General features: G+C 30.6%; 1 protein-coding gene across 1 annotated transcript; it reads right to left on the bottom strand.

Annotated features, from left to right (window-relative positions):
- Positions 1–334: 334 nt before the first annotated feature.
- On the bottom strand, positions 335–16062 carry LOC145304109 (uncharacterized). The gene is made up of 16 exons (XM_080145868.1): positions 15992–16062; positions 15459–15580; positions 12822–12923; positions 12051–12164; positions 10988–11086; positions 7520–9375; positions 7054–7243; positions 6698–6922; positions 6177–6278; positions 5723–5821; positions 4716–4814; positions 2852–4635; positions 2591–2783; positions 2376–2468; positions 2214–2266; positions 335–1151 (listed from the first exon to the last, which is right to left on the bottom strand). The coding sequence occupies exons 1-16, from the start codon at positions 16060–16062 to the stop codon at positions 1098–1100; spliced, it is 5256 nt and encodes a 1751-aa protein (XP_080001994.1). The 3' UTR covers positions 335–1097.
- Positions 16063–16150: the final 88 nt, after the last annotated feature.

Here is a 16150-nt window from a genome sequence, read left to right on the forward strand (position 1 = left end):
AATAATAAAAAATTATGCTGCTTTTTAAGTTCTGACACCCAACGCGTGTTCATGTTTGTTTGTCCTACTTTTCGCTTCGCTTTATTTTGGATTTTGTCATCCTTGTCTTTTTCCTAAATATAGGTATCCTACATAAATTCTAATATACCACTTTTAAAAAAAAATTTATCTCTCCAATAATTTAGATTGCTTTGGACTGTGCATCAATTTTTATTTAAAAATTACAAAATCATAATTATTTACACATTAGTTATTTTACAATATTTTATATAACAAATGGTTAATACATATGAATTTTAAATAAACTAATATGCTATAACAAAGCTGTCAATAATATGATACGATAACATAACTAATCTAGTTACAATATGTGTATTTTTTCATGGTTAGACGAGATGCAAGCTAAAAGATATGTCAACCAGTCCTTTTGATTAAAGAGGATAAAGATATTAAACAAGGATGACAACACCCATAAGTAGCGAAGCACAAAACTTATGGATGGATATCCGAAAAAAATTAACTATAGAGCAGTTTCATAAAAAACATTAAACTATAAAAATCACGAAACCTTGTAAGATTAATACCGAGAAAATCTAGGAATCGATCTAGCACTTCAACCAATAAGCAAATCTTAATGAAACCTTTTGGAGGTATGTCAATTGTGAACTTATTTAATCCTTAAAAATATCAGCCGTCTATCTTGAATAAGAGTAAAGAAATCATGAAAACTAAAAAATCTAGGAATCGAAATAGCAACCCAACTAATTGACGAATCTCAATAAAATTTTATATAAGTATGCAGAATATTAAAGTATTCAATCCCTGAAAATTTCAGCCGTTTATCTTGAATAGGAGTTGAGAAAATCACTTTTCTGTCTGTCTCAGATGGACGGACATTTCTAATTATATAGTAGCTACGCTACTAAAAGTGACAGGCCAATTTTAGTAAAAATAAATTATGCTACAAGTTTCTCAAGCTTTCTTTTTGTAAAGCCAAGTTATGCAAAAATTTCTATGTAACTAAAAATTTAAAATAATAAAAAAGATTTCTAAATTACTTTTTTTTTGTTGCAAATAGTTGACATCTTCTTTCAATTTTAAAATTCTGTTTCTTCTTCACTCTCATTTTCCATCGGTGACCCTAACATCCCCTAAATATTTTGTACTTTAATTTAATGGTCTCTCAGCTCAAAGAAATGGCCACCGGGAGTGAGGACATCTAATATTATGGGGATGGTAAGTAAACAAGGATGACAACATCCATAAAAACAAAGTTCTGAAAGGGTAGGACGAACGAACATTAACAATTGCTCAGTGTCATAACGTAAAAAACAGAATACTCATTTATTAGTATTAACTTTTTATGCTTTGTTTCAAAATTGTTCCATGATATACTTACATTTTAAGGACTTGATTAAAGAAGTGTTTCGCTTCTAACAGTATACCTTGTTGTAATAGGAAAAAGTATTCCACCAAAAATCAGATGAATAAAACAATTATTTCAAATAAAATATTGTTATCGAAAAGGTTAAAAACCAACATGTTTTAAATAGACCTACGGATATTCTGGTAACTACTACAGGAATGAAAATGTCAAGTCTGAAATCGATATAAGAATTTTAACATACATAAATTAACAAATATAGAGTTGCTATGCTTTAATTATCATACCTTACTTCTTCAAGAATTACCATGCCAAGATTGAAATCGATGGAACAATTTTAACATGCCTAAATTTGCCGCTACGGACGGACGGACAGACTGACCATAATTATGTAAAAGCTTATGAAGAGTTATATTACGTTTAATAATTCATTCAATATGCAGAGTTTTCAGATTTTGAAAGGGTTTTTCATTTAAATCTTTCCTGTATAAAGAATACTTTACATTTAAGCAGGCCTAGCTATTCCAACAATCAATCCTACAAAAAATCATGAAACCTTTGGAAGTAAGGTGAGGGTATATCTTGTTTTTTCATGTAACTGAAAAGGGGTGGTTAAGAAGAGGGAAGATCACATTACCTTTTCCCTGCATTTAAGAATACTATAGAAGTATTAAAAGTAAACTATTATTCTTTTAAATAAACTAAAAACAATAGTATGAACCTCTATCTATCACATATAGCTATTGATATAATATTAAGTGGAATTGACTATAAAAACCTACAGGATCATGCAATTAAGAATATAGCAACACAAAAAAATTAGACTTACCTGTAAATCTGAAGGCGGTTCTTGCACATTCTCAGAATTGTGTCCATTTTCTTCTAAAATACAAAAGGAGAAAATGGAACAATTGTGCATAATATATATGACAAGAAAGTCAGGTGCAAAAATTTTGTTTTTATAGTTTTGTTTTATACTATAATGACAAACCTTCAATTCCATAAAACTTTCTTATTTCTCTGTAAAAATTTGTTTCACATTCCTCAATCTTTTCATAATCCATAGTATCCTCTAATTGTATTCCTTAAGTAGAAGCAAAATTGAAAGTGAAGAATTAATTTCCATCTTCAACCCTGTTCTTCATGGACTACTTTAAGTAAGGGTATACAATGTAAAATATTTGATGTAATATAATTCAAATGGACCTGTATAATCTTCTATTTTATCCAATTCACATATACATTTTCCACAATTTGTTACAAAAGTTAGCTTATTGAAAGTAATCTTTTGCATTTCAGGAAAACATATGAGTCTTGAAATAATGTAACATTTTCCATTTTTATCGAATTGCCACCCATTTGTTCCAGACCAGAGATGCAGGAATCTGTAGTATACAACCTGAAATAAAATTTTTAAAACTAAAAATCTATTTAATTTAAAGAGTTAAAAATTGAAAATAAATTTACCTCCATGAAAATAACTACTAGCCAAAATGTGTTGACAAGCAAGAAGTTAGTTTGGAATAAATCTTGATTAAATTCTTGAGTATTTGGGAATAGAGAAGGTTCTACCAGTGGTAAAATTGTAAGAACAAGGTTTTCTAAAAGTATTAAGATGTAGAAAGATATTTGAGTCAACATGTTGTGATCAGAATAGTGATTTCTTGAAGAGATGGTGTGAACATCCACTAAAAATATTGTTGAACACAAGCAACTTAGTATTGTCATAATTGGTCTATTTAACCTGGTCAACTGAAATCCATTTCTCTTGTGTCTCGTTTCAAACAAAATTCTTGTAACTAGTAACCAAGAAAAATGTATTAAAATGAATGTTGTGTACTTCATCAATCCAGAATAGGGTAACAACATTAGATTTTGGAACACAAGTAGTCTTGATATTATTTGAAGTGTTGATGTTATCAAAATAAAAAAGTATCTTAACATAAAAATATAACAGATTTGTCCTATCTTGTGTGTTAGACATCGTCTTGCAGAGATTGACCAAACCATCGATATAACCAACCAAGATATATGTCCAATAAATGAAATTACAGTATCATATTCTAAATCTCTAATAAAGTTGGGAAGAATGTTAGCAACAATACCAGTAAATGCTAAACTAAGTAGTTTTAACACATTCCAATTCGACATGATGCCAAAGAGAGGAAGCAATATCCACATTGGAATTATCACTTGAATAAGTCTTACCATATTGCTGTGTAGATAGTGGCTCACATGCACCATGTTTCTTGACCTTGCATTTGAAATGAACAGATTACTTGGAGAATGCAATAAACCATACAATATTTTATGTGGTGCAACTAGCATGATAGGCCATAATAGTTTACTTAAAAACTTTAAGATACAAAAGAAGAACCATTTGGTTAATAACCATTCTGATTCCAATACAGCAACTTCTCTTTCATCTTTAATTGTAAGCCATGTCTGTAAACCTAATTCTTGTTGCCTCTTCTGCTTCTTTTTGTTTTTATCAGCATATTTGTCAATCCAAGTTGTAGGCACAAAGATTATTCCAGATATATACATGGCAATTTCTATCATAATAACAGCTAATGTAAACCACTTAGCAATAACAAATTTCTTGGAGTGATCATAGTTTTCATCATATTCTTTCATTTTAAAGGTTTGATTTGTATAATTTTTGATCATATCATTCCACTGTGTGCTGTCCTCAGAAAGATTTGAATATTTTTCATACATATGATATGAGAAATTGAAGTGGGTATATTTTGCCCAAGAATCAGAAATTGCATTAAATATAGCAAAAAACCATAGAAGACACACTGAACACTTTGTAATCTTTGTCCTCTGTACTCTACAACATCCTAATTGATTGTTAAATTTTTGTCTTAAAGTGGTATTTTTATTTACATTTTCTTTAAGACATTTTCGTACTGTAACTAAATTCTGTAAATGTAAATTTCTTTCAAGTTCCAGTATGAACAAAGCCATTTTAAGTTGATTGTCAGAAGCAGCAGCATTTAAACTTGAAACTTGTATTTCATCCAACACTAGTTTGGTGTGGAAGATTTCATATAAGTCCCCAAAGTTTAATTCTAAATGATCCTTTTTTTCCACAAGGAATAATAGGATACATTTGAGGACAGAATCCTTGAATCTGATGCCAAGAAACAGGTGAATTTGAATGTATGATATCAAAGCTTTTTTGTTGATTACTTCTTTTGAATTGATTGATAAATCTTTTTCAAGTAAATCAGTAACATACTTTTCTAAATAGAATAAAAGTGAATCTAAATTTATTATTATAAATATTTAAATTGAGTAAAATAAAACACAATAACTAATTTACCTCCATTAATAAGTTGATCTAACGGTGAGCCATAAAATAGAAGTAGTTCAGTGCATTCTCTATGGTTGTGTTTACTTGCATAGTATAGTGTAGTGTGTCCTGTAGATATTTTTAAAATAAGATAATTGAAATTAATATCTTAATTATTATTTCAGGATAGAATATATCCTATTATATAAATCTATAATACAAAGTAGTACGATGTCTGTCTGTCTGAAGCTTAAGACCTCAGTAATCACTGAACCGATTGGGCTCTACTCTTCATGGAGTATACCTACTGGTCCTGGGATGGTTTTAAGCTATTTTCTTGAGGGGTGGGACACCACCAACCCCCCCAAAAAATAAAAATTTCCCCCCTGCAAAAAACAATTTTTGTTTTTTTTCTAAAGGGAGAATTCGACTACCGCCCCCCCCCAAAAAAAAAAAATTCACCCCTCCTCAAATTTTTTTTTCCTAACAAATCAAAATAACACAAAAATAGGTTGATTAAAACTCTTGAGGCAAAGCCCCTAGAGGCTAGGGGCAAAGCCACTAGTATTATATAAAGTAGTAAGCTTTTTTTGTCTGTAGCAAAGGATCTTGCTAACCACTGAACCAATATGGTTCTCCTTTACAATGAAGCTTCTTTTAGGTCCAGGGAAGGTTTTTAACTATTTGGGGGGAGGGTATCTCCACCATCCGAAGCGAAATAGCCCCTAGAGAAAATAAACCCCTCCAAAAAAAGACATTTTTCCTTTTTAGACCTAAAAATTGAAAGTGAAGGGTCTACTATTTTTACTCCCCATTACCTTCCCACTCACTGAATAGACTATAAGGTATTCAGTGGAGAAACAATCAAGTTACATTTTTGTAGAAAAGACAGCAAAGGGAGGAGGGATATTTAAGTATATTAAGTATTCCATAAAAGAATAAACCTAGCACAGTGATTTGACAATACAAATAAAAATAACTAATGACTACAAGAATTTTGATTTTCAAGTGGTATTTTCTATTAATAAAAATCTTACCATTTAAATCCTTTTCTAGCACTGAAGCTTTATTTTGCAACAGAATTTCTAGCATCTGTAAATTTCCATCTCTTCCACAGACATGAAGAACTGTACGACCTGAAGAAAAATCAACTGTAGGTTTTTTCTTTTACAACATAAAACTTTTTACAAAAATAGTATAATCTACTTTCAATATATAGAAAAGTATTTATCCATTGAATGATTAATCTACTAAACTTTTCAAAAAGTTATGAATAAAAAGAAATTCAATCAAATTCAAATATGCCAAATATTTATAGTAAATCCTGTTTAGACTAATTATATTTCCTTTTATTATTATTTCCGTAGTTGTCTGTAAAGGTGTAATAAGGGTTGGATACACACCCAAGGCATTTACCTAATAAATAATTAATATGCTGAAAAGCCAAACAAGCAACCCTGAAAAATTCCATGAGTTAGAACAAAATCTTACCCCAATTATCTTTGTGTTCAATAAGTTTTCTATCTGTTGCCAACAGAAGCTTTGCTATCTCTATTTGACCTCTTTTGACTGCGTAAAAGAGTCCTGTTCTTCCTAAACAATTATTAAGTAGATTAATAAACATAACCCAAATTAGAAGTAAAGAAGAACTATATTGATTTAGTGGTTAGCAAGATCCTTTGGTACACACAGACAGACAAAAATCCTTTTTTTAAGGTCTAGCGGCTACGCCCCTAGAAGCCTCTAGGTGCACATAAAATGTCTTCTTTTATATCTATGTTAAGATCAGCTGTTTACCAAAACGTATTTTTTCGCCACTAGATGGGGAAAGATATGTTTTTTTGCTATTTCTCCTGTTAGGGTGCTGGTACCACCCCCAAAATAGATATAAACCTTCCCAGTACTTACAAGAAGATCCATCAGTTCACATAGACAGACAAACTGATAGAGATCCTGTTACTTTATTATAAGGATTATGCCAATGAAAATGAAAATAAAAACTTGAAAGAAACCTTCAATATCAGCATCATGGATTTTAGAAGGCATGTTCTTAATGTAATTTTCCACATCAGCAACATTTCCTTCCTTGCATAATACCCAATACTGTTCATGTATATTCTGCTCAATACTAGCACTAATTTTCTTTAAATTTTCTTCATTGTCCAACACTACTTCAATCAAGTTTTTCTCACAGTTTCTTGATATATCATCATCATCATCAAAAGCACCCTTCATGCCTGAACAAATTTCTATTTCAAACCTATGGAAATAAATGAAGAGAAATTATAGTTTTTTTGTTGTAAATTTATGAGCTTAGTTTTTATCATCTTACCAATAAATAAGCAGTTGATACTAGTTCATCAATTACCTGAATAGCTATTGATGTTCCATAGATTCATGTTCAAAGATGGCAATTTGCAGCATGGAATATCAGCAGTAAGTGTACAGCTTTGTATCTGTTTTAGATCTTTAGAGCAAAGAATTCTGGATATGAACCTAAAGTTTTCATCCACTCCATTTATTTCATACCAAACATGTAGTCTTCTATAGTAATACACCTAAATAGTAAAATGTTTTGTAAGTGTATTTGAAATAAACTTTAGAGATCAAAATTATTCCTAAGGTTTAAATATTTATATTTGAATTAATAGATTTCCACTATAATTTATATCTATTTGAAATATATGAAATAATCCAATATATCCAAAAATGAAATTAAAATTTTCATTGGCTTCTGTTATTATTATTTCAACTATATAACTACATATAATTATAGCTATATTTCAATTTCATAGATCAAGACACTAAATAATCTAAATAATGTAAATGTTCACCTCTATAATAATTACAACAATCCAAGATAAATTAACAAACCAAGCTACTCCAACATAGGAAAGTTGATCAAATTTTTTGTTAAATAAATTGGTTGTGATGAAAGGCAGTGTTGTTAAACATAAATTTTCTAACATTATCAGTAGTTGGAAGCTCATTTGTGACAACAGGCTATGCTTAGGGAGATGCAAACTAACAGTGTTCCTGTGTAAATTGACATTTACAATCATGGAACAAGCAGAACTGAGAACACACAGCACAAACCTCTTTAATTTCATTAAACAAAACCACCAAGGCTTCTTGCTTGGCCATATTTCATGTTTCATTCTTGTTTCGAACAACATCTTAATTACCAATACCAGGATAAAATGTATTAGAAAAAATACATATTTCATTTCAGTAGGATCCTCTAAAATCATGAGGTTTCTGATTGCCAGTAATCTTGATACAACTTGAATGAAACTACTTAAGAAGAGAACAGTAATAGGCAGTAACTTTTCTGTAAAGCTAAGCCCAGGTTTTTCCATTCTCATCATTGTGTGTCCAAAACTCATTCCAAGTATTGTAAAGCCAATCTTTCCCAGTATCTGGTCAATTGAACATGGGGTGATTAATCCAAAGCTTAAAATACCTAATATTCCTCGGAAAGATGAGGATGTTATTTCCAACAATGTCCATTTAGAGAGTGTTTCCAGAAGTGGAATTAACAAATAGATTTGCACTCCAAGTTGTATCACATTTTCTAGGCCTATTTCTGGAACCTTTACTAATTTCCATAGTATTTCTGTTTTGAATCTAGCTTTAGTAACTTTACTTGCTGTAGTTGAAACATTGTTTAAATACTGATGTGGCATAAGTATCAGTATTGGCCAAAATATTATAGCAATATAATATAGTGCTTGATAAAAGATTAGTTTCATGTTGATTTTTTCGCTTTTTAATTGATTCAGTTCTTCAGAGTCTCCTTTTTCATACCAGGTCCGTGACTCTAATTCTTTCTTTCTATCAAGTCTACTAGTCAATCTATCGATATGTGTTTCAATCCAAGTAGGAGAGCGAATCTGAATCAAGGCACCCATAATGAAAGTAAAGACATTAAATATGCAAATACCCAATGTTATCCAATATGCGTTGTTATATTGTGTTCTTAACTTTGAAAAACTGCTTTCAATTTGAGTATCATTGTTAGAATTTGGAAAGTAAATATCATATATAGATGTTTCATTACAATTAGTGCTGTTAGAAGAGGCTATTTCATTCATAATTAAAATACTGCTATTTGAATCTATCTGACTTATTTTCTTGAATTGAAAACAAAGCTGGGTATCATTAACAAGATCCAAGAGCCAAAAAAGTATTGATAGAAACATTGTTTCAATTATGACCATAAATGCATTGTAAATTGCACCCTTCTTATTTATACCACATTTGTCTTGGAGACAGTCAGTTACTTCCTGATTTCTACACTGTTTAGCAAGCATCAATTTAAGTAAATCATCGCGTACATTCTCTCGAATACATCTTAATGTTGCATGAGTTTCATTTTGGTGTAGTATTTTCTCAAATTCTAGCAATAATTCTGCAGTTTTTTCATCTCTGTTAAGGACTGCAGTATTAAGACATGAAATTTGTATGCCTTCATATGTAATGTTTGTATGGAATATATTGTAAACATCTTTGTATTTCAACTTTGAGATTTTTATCTGTGATTGTAAGTTTGAAAGGAAATATTTCAATAGATTTGTATTGAATCTTGTGCATAAAAATAAATGTATTTGAAAGTATGATATCAATTTCTCAGTTGTTAATTTGTCTCTTTCCATGATATTTTTCTCTTTCAATAATGTTATATAGCTTTCTGAAATAATTGAACAATTAATTTACTTAAATAAGGTAAACCAAATACAATAACAATGCTAGAAACAGGTTTTTTATTAATATCCAAGTAACTTTAGATGGCCCATCTCTTGCCCACCTTTAATTACAAATTTGTAGATAATAAAGGTGCAATATTTCTTTATAAACAGTCTGATAAAAGAGTAAATTAATTCTCCAAAGTGGGTTATTTATTGTCCATCACAATAAAAAAGGATATTATTATTTTAAATAACCTCTGAGATTCAACCCTTTGTTTACAGTTAGGTATTTATTTGTCAATAATACGAATTTAAAATAGATCTTTATTACCTAATTACTATGTTATTAAAAAAACTAATTGGCAATTTCATATCATAGAATAAATCCTTAATATATATGACAAGTTAAATATCCCTACAAACATTATAAGAAACAAAAACGTTCAAATTTTCCCTGTTTTTTCCTTTTTCCCTCCCAAAATACTATAAAATCAAGGCATTTTTCCTGGATATTTTTGTAAATAGGACGTTTTTGGTTGATCAGTGTAGTGAAATGTGCTTAGAAAATGTTAAGAATTGATAATCAAATGAGAAATTTTTACGTTCACACTCCCTTTAAAAGAAGTGGAGTACATCAATGGGGATGAAGTGGGTGTGACCTTTAGGGGCGTAGTTCAGACAACAAAAAGTTATGTTATTGTTAAAAGGTTGGATACAACAAGCTTGGTGTCAACTCCTTTACATAATCAACAATCTCAAAAGTAAAAAGCACCCTTAGCTTGTTATATTGTTGAAAAAGTGCAACATATTTTAATAAGATCTCCCTCAAATTGAATTTTTAGCTCGACACATTCCTTGGATACATTTGGGAGTTGTATCAGATGGTTTATGACCATTGTCAATGGTTTAGTGTATATTGAGGGGTGGACCCAAATAGGGTTTTATATACAACCATTAATTTTGATTGGGAGGTGGATAAACTTTCCTACGTCTTATCACTCATTCCTTTCATTCCAATTTTAAACACAAGAGAAATCATTGTCATATCATTCTTTCAATGTTCTGATTATTAACTGATAAAACAAGGATGACAACATCCATAAAAGCGAAGCTCTGAAACGGTTGGACAAACAAACATTAACACTTGTATAGTGTCAGAACTGAATAATCAGAATATGAATGAATAAGAGACAAAGCTAAATTGTGAGTAAATTTGTTTAAAAACTTCTTGATACAGGATAATGTTTATGGACATACTTACATTTTAGGACTTGATTATAGAGTTGCTTTGCTTATAATATTGTACTTTGTTGACCCAGGATTCAGGAATACCAAAAATAAGAACAATTGGATAATCAGATCACATAAAAAATTGTTGTTAAAAAATGTTTAAAATGGACGTACAGACATTCTGGTAACGATTATAGAGTTGCTACGCTTTCTAAATTGTACCTAGCTACTACAGAAATGACCATGCAAAGTTTGGACAAAGCTCTATAGGACAATTGTAACCTGTTTAAATTAACGAAAAAAGCTAACTGTCTGTGACGCACGGAAGGAACAACCCTAATTACAGAAAAGCTTCAATTTTAAAAATTAGTAGTAACATCCTACCTGAATCCACAAGATGATCAATTGAAGCTCCATGGTAAAAGAGAGTTTCAGTTCTGTCAACATCATGATGTGTTGATGCATAATATAGAGAATTGTGTCCTAAATATTTATATTCTTAAAATCAATCATATAAATGTTCCATGCAAAGAGGTACACTGGAAGAGTATGACAAGTTTTCAAGAGCCACTTCCATCAAATAAAACATATATAAGAACAATCAAATATTTTCTATAAAATGTTTTATTCTGGTTAGTTGTAAAGTTATCTAAATAATTTTGAAATGTAAAACCTATGATCAAGGAGCGTCCAAGGGGGGAAGTCAACGGGGTGTTCACCTTCCTCCCCACAAACAAATATTGGGGTGACAGACAGGGAGTAAGGGAGGGGACAATGGATCGAATATTCAATTTTTAGGAGTCTCAGACTTTGGGGACTGGCTTAAAGGGAATGTGCAAGAATTTAGCAGTTTCTGACTGAGTTTGGGGACTTGCGCATGAAATGCCGCTACTCGTTATGTATGTTTTGAATATTGCAGACGGGGAGAAGGGATAAGGGAAGTGGGGGCAAGGGAAATAAACACTCGTTGTATTAGTTTGGAATGTAGCAGACGGGGAGAAGGGAGGTGGGGGCAAGGGGCAAGGGAAATAAACAGAATAAAAAGGGGCAGTCATATTCTTGCTAGCAGCTGGCCGGGTCCAATAATCTTTTAATATAAAAATCACACCAAAAAACCTCAATATATTTCATCAATAACAAGTTGTGATTTCACTTTACATGACGCTATGGAAATCTATTATTCAATTAACAATCCCTTTATAATTTCCTACAAATTTATTAGATTAAACTGGATTTCATGCCATTTCTTTGATAACTCTTATATTGAATTAATTGCCCATTGTCCCCTCCCTTACTCCCTGGGTGACAGAGGCACCTCCAAAATTCATATGTATACTATGATAAAATACTGGACAAAGACTGTGCAGCCAGCTCTTTGGCCACAAACTCCTATCATATATATTTCAGAACGAGGATAATTTAAAAAATCTTTTTAAATAAAACGTACCATAATTATCTTCTGTATCTACTTGAGCTCCATGTTTGAGCAAAAGATCAAGTATCTCCAATGATTTACTTTGATTCTCACTTTTAGGCAACCCCAAGAATATTGCAGTTCTTCCTAGATAATTAAAATTTGTTTAAACTTTAAATATTTTTAGTTCTTAACTTATAGTTTATGTAAATTACCAAAATAGATAATATTCATAATTAAAATTTGTCAATTATTCAAATATTTACATGCCTTTTTTTACTGTTATAACAAAGTTTTGAATTAAAATGTAAAATTATTACACCAAAATAAGTCAAGTATTAAAATTTTCAAAAATCACAATATTTTTAATAATACAGTTGCGATTTTGTAACACGACATACCAATTTATAAAGTAGCTATGCTCTCACTTATAAAAATGTTCTTATATAATTTGCTTGAATGAATTATGCTTAAATAATGTAATCTTTTTTTGTATTTGCTATTTCTTTCCCCATAAATATACCTATAAAAGAAAGAATCATTATTATCCTGTTTAACCCATCCTGATTATGTAAATATTCAAATCTGTATTGTTTTTTATTGCATGTGTCATTGGGGATTGAAGCAAAGCTTCTTTACAGTTTATACATTACTGAATTTGTCTGTTGTATCCGCCACTGGACGCTAGACTTAGTTAGTATTTAGAAAAAAAGACAGATATCAAATAAAATTCTTAAAATCAATATTAATGGCATCTGTTTATCCTACATTGTCTATTATGTGTGATTTTAAAAAGGTACTCACCCCTTTTATCTTTGTGATTGACAATAGAAGGCTTTATTCCAAGGAGAAACTGTACAATTTCAACATCTTCGGCATGAACAGCATGGAACAGAATAGTTCTTCCTGAAGAAAACAACAGTTTTAGATTCAACATGACATTTAATATTAGATAAATAAAAATACATATAGATAAAGGATGACAACATCCATTAAAGCTAGCTCTGAAACTGTAGAACAAACGAAAATTAACACTTGAAAAGTGTCGGAACTGAAAAAAGCATAAATATAAGTAAACATATTCACATTTTTAAGACTTGATCATTTATTTGTTTCAAATATAACATTGTACATTATTCACACCATGCCTTAACCATTTAAAGGATAAAAAAAAATTACCATGAAAACGGACAATGCAGCGTTCAAATAGGACCAAGAGGCAAGTAGAATCCATTGAGAACGTAATCCTAGCTGCTCCTTCTTGGCCGATATTTCATTTTTAAGATTTAAGGTGAAAAACATCAAATTCACCGAATATACAAGGCAATTCTACTTTGAATACAGGAAGATAAGATTGTTTCGATAATTTGTGCTCAATAGGATACTTTTGTAACACAAATAAAATCTTATTAAAATGAAATTAATGAAGCAGTTGTGATTTGACTCAAATTTGGTTAACTTGTCTTGTGTTTTAACTGTTTTCTTTTTAATCTTAAACGTTAGGGTATAGAATTCTTCACATATTGTGTATGTGATAGAGATAATCTAGAAACACACTCTCTAAATCAACCAATATGATAACTGTGGAAGAGAAATCTAGCTATTTTATTAGTTGATATGTGTACAGATTTTTACATGGAAGAGATAGAGATAACATGTATAATAAGTCAACTATGTATAGTTGCATTTCATATTATACAGTAAGCCTTCTGTAAATCAAATTATAGTTTCTTTGCTGTATTACTTAAATGGATCATACATAACAAAAATCTACAAGTGTTAGTCTTATAGAATTTCGACATATTATAGGACCTATTTGACTAAATATTCTTTATTTATTTGACTAAGATATAATTTAGAGGTTATTTGAATAATGTATGATAATCCATGGAGCTAATTTTCTATTACTTCAAAAAGTACTCTTTAAAATGAAAACAGAAACCCTCCTTTTTTTAACAAACCTCTAGTCCTAGTTATTGTATACAGAGAAGCTTAGAGTTTAATACAAATCACTCTAGAAGTGACTGAGAATCCAGTTTGCCTAAATGCATGTTTTAAATAATCAACCAGGCTCTCATCAGATGTCAACTGGTCTTGAGCTTAAACTAGTACTAATTAATTTTTCAAAGCTTTGTTTACAATCAATGTTACAGTTCAAAATTATTTTACCTAATGAATTTCTGTATCTCCTACAAATTTATGTTTATTATTTAAACCTTTAAAAGTTGTACCATGAAAAACTTTTGGAAAAAAAATATGTTAGAATAGGGTTCTTTAACTTTTGCTGTGCTGTGGCAATATTTACATGATTGAGATCGTCAGTGAATTTGTGGTACCTAACACTGAGGACAGGGAAATAAACTTCTGGGTGTCTAAAGAACTAAACCAATCAAATTGCTTTGTGTTCAGACACTATCAAAAAAAAAATTAACTTACTTAGATCAAATATAAATCAAAAGTTGCTGTTTGATTCAACAAGAAATGATAGATGCTATAGGTTGAGGCTTATTGCCATCAAACATACCAGTTTCAGGATCATTATCCCTGTTAAAGTCTTGTGTGAAAGTATAGTAGAACACACTTAGAAGAATCTATTGGGATTCATATTTTTACACAGTTTTAGTTATTAAGTGGAAAGCTTTACAGCAGTTTAATATAGAAGAGAACTTTAAAGAAGAAAAAGTTACTTGTAATACAGCAATGGAATTTTTAACCATATGATTTCTAGAAAGCTAACTTTGTCGTAAGAAATGCAAAATTTATCTCTTTCATGTAAAATTTTTATACATTCCTACCATTAACTTAGCCAGATTGTTCTTTCGCAGTTATTCTATTGACTGATTTAGAGATGTTGTTCTAAATTTTCTCTATTCTTAATAAGTAAAGAATTCTATACCTTAATGCTTGAGATCAAAAAGAAAACAATTAAAACACAAAGACAAGTTAACCAAATTCAAGTCAAATCACAACTGTTGCATTGATTTCCATTAATAAGATTTTATTTATGTTACAAAAGTATCCTAAGGAGCATTATTTACAGAAACGCATCTTATCTTCCTCTATTTAAAGTAGAATTGCCTAGTATATTCATTGAATTTGGTGTTTTCACCTAAAATCTTAAAAATGAAATATCTGCCAAGAAGGAGCAGCTAGGATTTCATTCTTAATGGATTCTACTTGTCTCTTGGTCCTATTTGAACGCTGCATTGTCCGTTTTCATGGGAAATTTTTTTTTATCCTTTAAATGGTTAAGGCAGGGTGTGTGTTGTAATAGGAATCAGTATTCTAAAAATTCATTGTCAAATAGGATTAAAGATAACATGTTTTAAATAGAATTGCAGACATGATGGTTACGATTGTAGAGTTGCTTTGCTTGCTATATCATGCCTAACAATTATAGGAATTACCATCCCATGTTTGAAATCAATCGCTAGAAAATACCTGCTTCGTCTTCAACATCCAATAACCCTGGATCCTCCTCAATTAAATTTCTGACTTCATCTGTCTTATAATTTGTAAACAACTTGAACAGTTTCACTTTTCCCTGTTCAGCCTTATCATTCCTAAATATTTGGATTGAATGTCTAAGGGTTTTGATAAAACAAATTCTATGTGATATAACTATCCTATTCACCATCTTTTTTTATCTCCTATGACTTGTGAACAAGTCGGCAAAAAATCTCTTGTATTTTTCAAGAGGTCTAGATGGTTTGACCAGCTTAAGGCTTTCTTGGAAAACGAATTTAAAAATGGTTCAAACAGCTACTAAGTCAGGTGCATGACATAAAAAGTTAGAGCAGGGGGAATGCCTTGGCCCAAAATAAAGGTTGTGCAATCAAAGGGTTGGTTGTTAATAGGGTGAATGAATGCTTTATATTGCAATTAACTCCTGTAGTATTTTTCAAGAGGTCTAGAAATCGAAGCGACACCAAATCCCCTAGAGAATATGGACAGGACTTAAAACTGTAGACTACCTGAGCAGAGGGATATGTTCATCATTTGTAGCACTGGTTGGTTCCCCCTCTTCATCAGGAGGCTCATCCATCCTATTTTATAGGCTTTATATATGTATAGTATCAGAATATCTGTCTATCTTATGCAGAAATATGGTTCTCCTTTACCGGAAGGCTTTT

This window comes from Acartia tonsa, chromosome 13 (genome assembly GCF_053477335.1).
Source record: "Acartia tonsa isolate MP-2025a chromosome 13, ASM5347733v1, whole genome shotgun sequence".
Lineage (NCBI taxonomy): Eukaryota > Metazoa > Arthropoda > Copepoda > Calanoida > Acartiidae > Acartia > Acartia tonsa.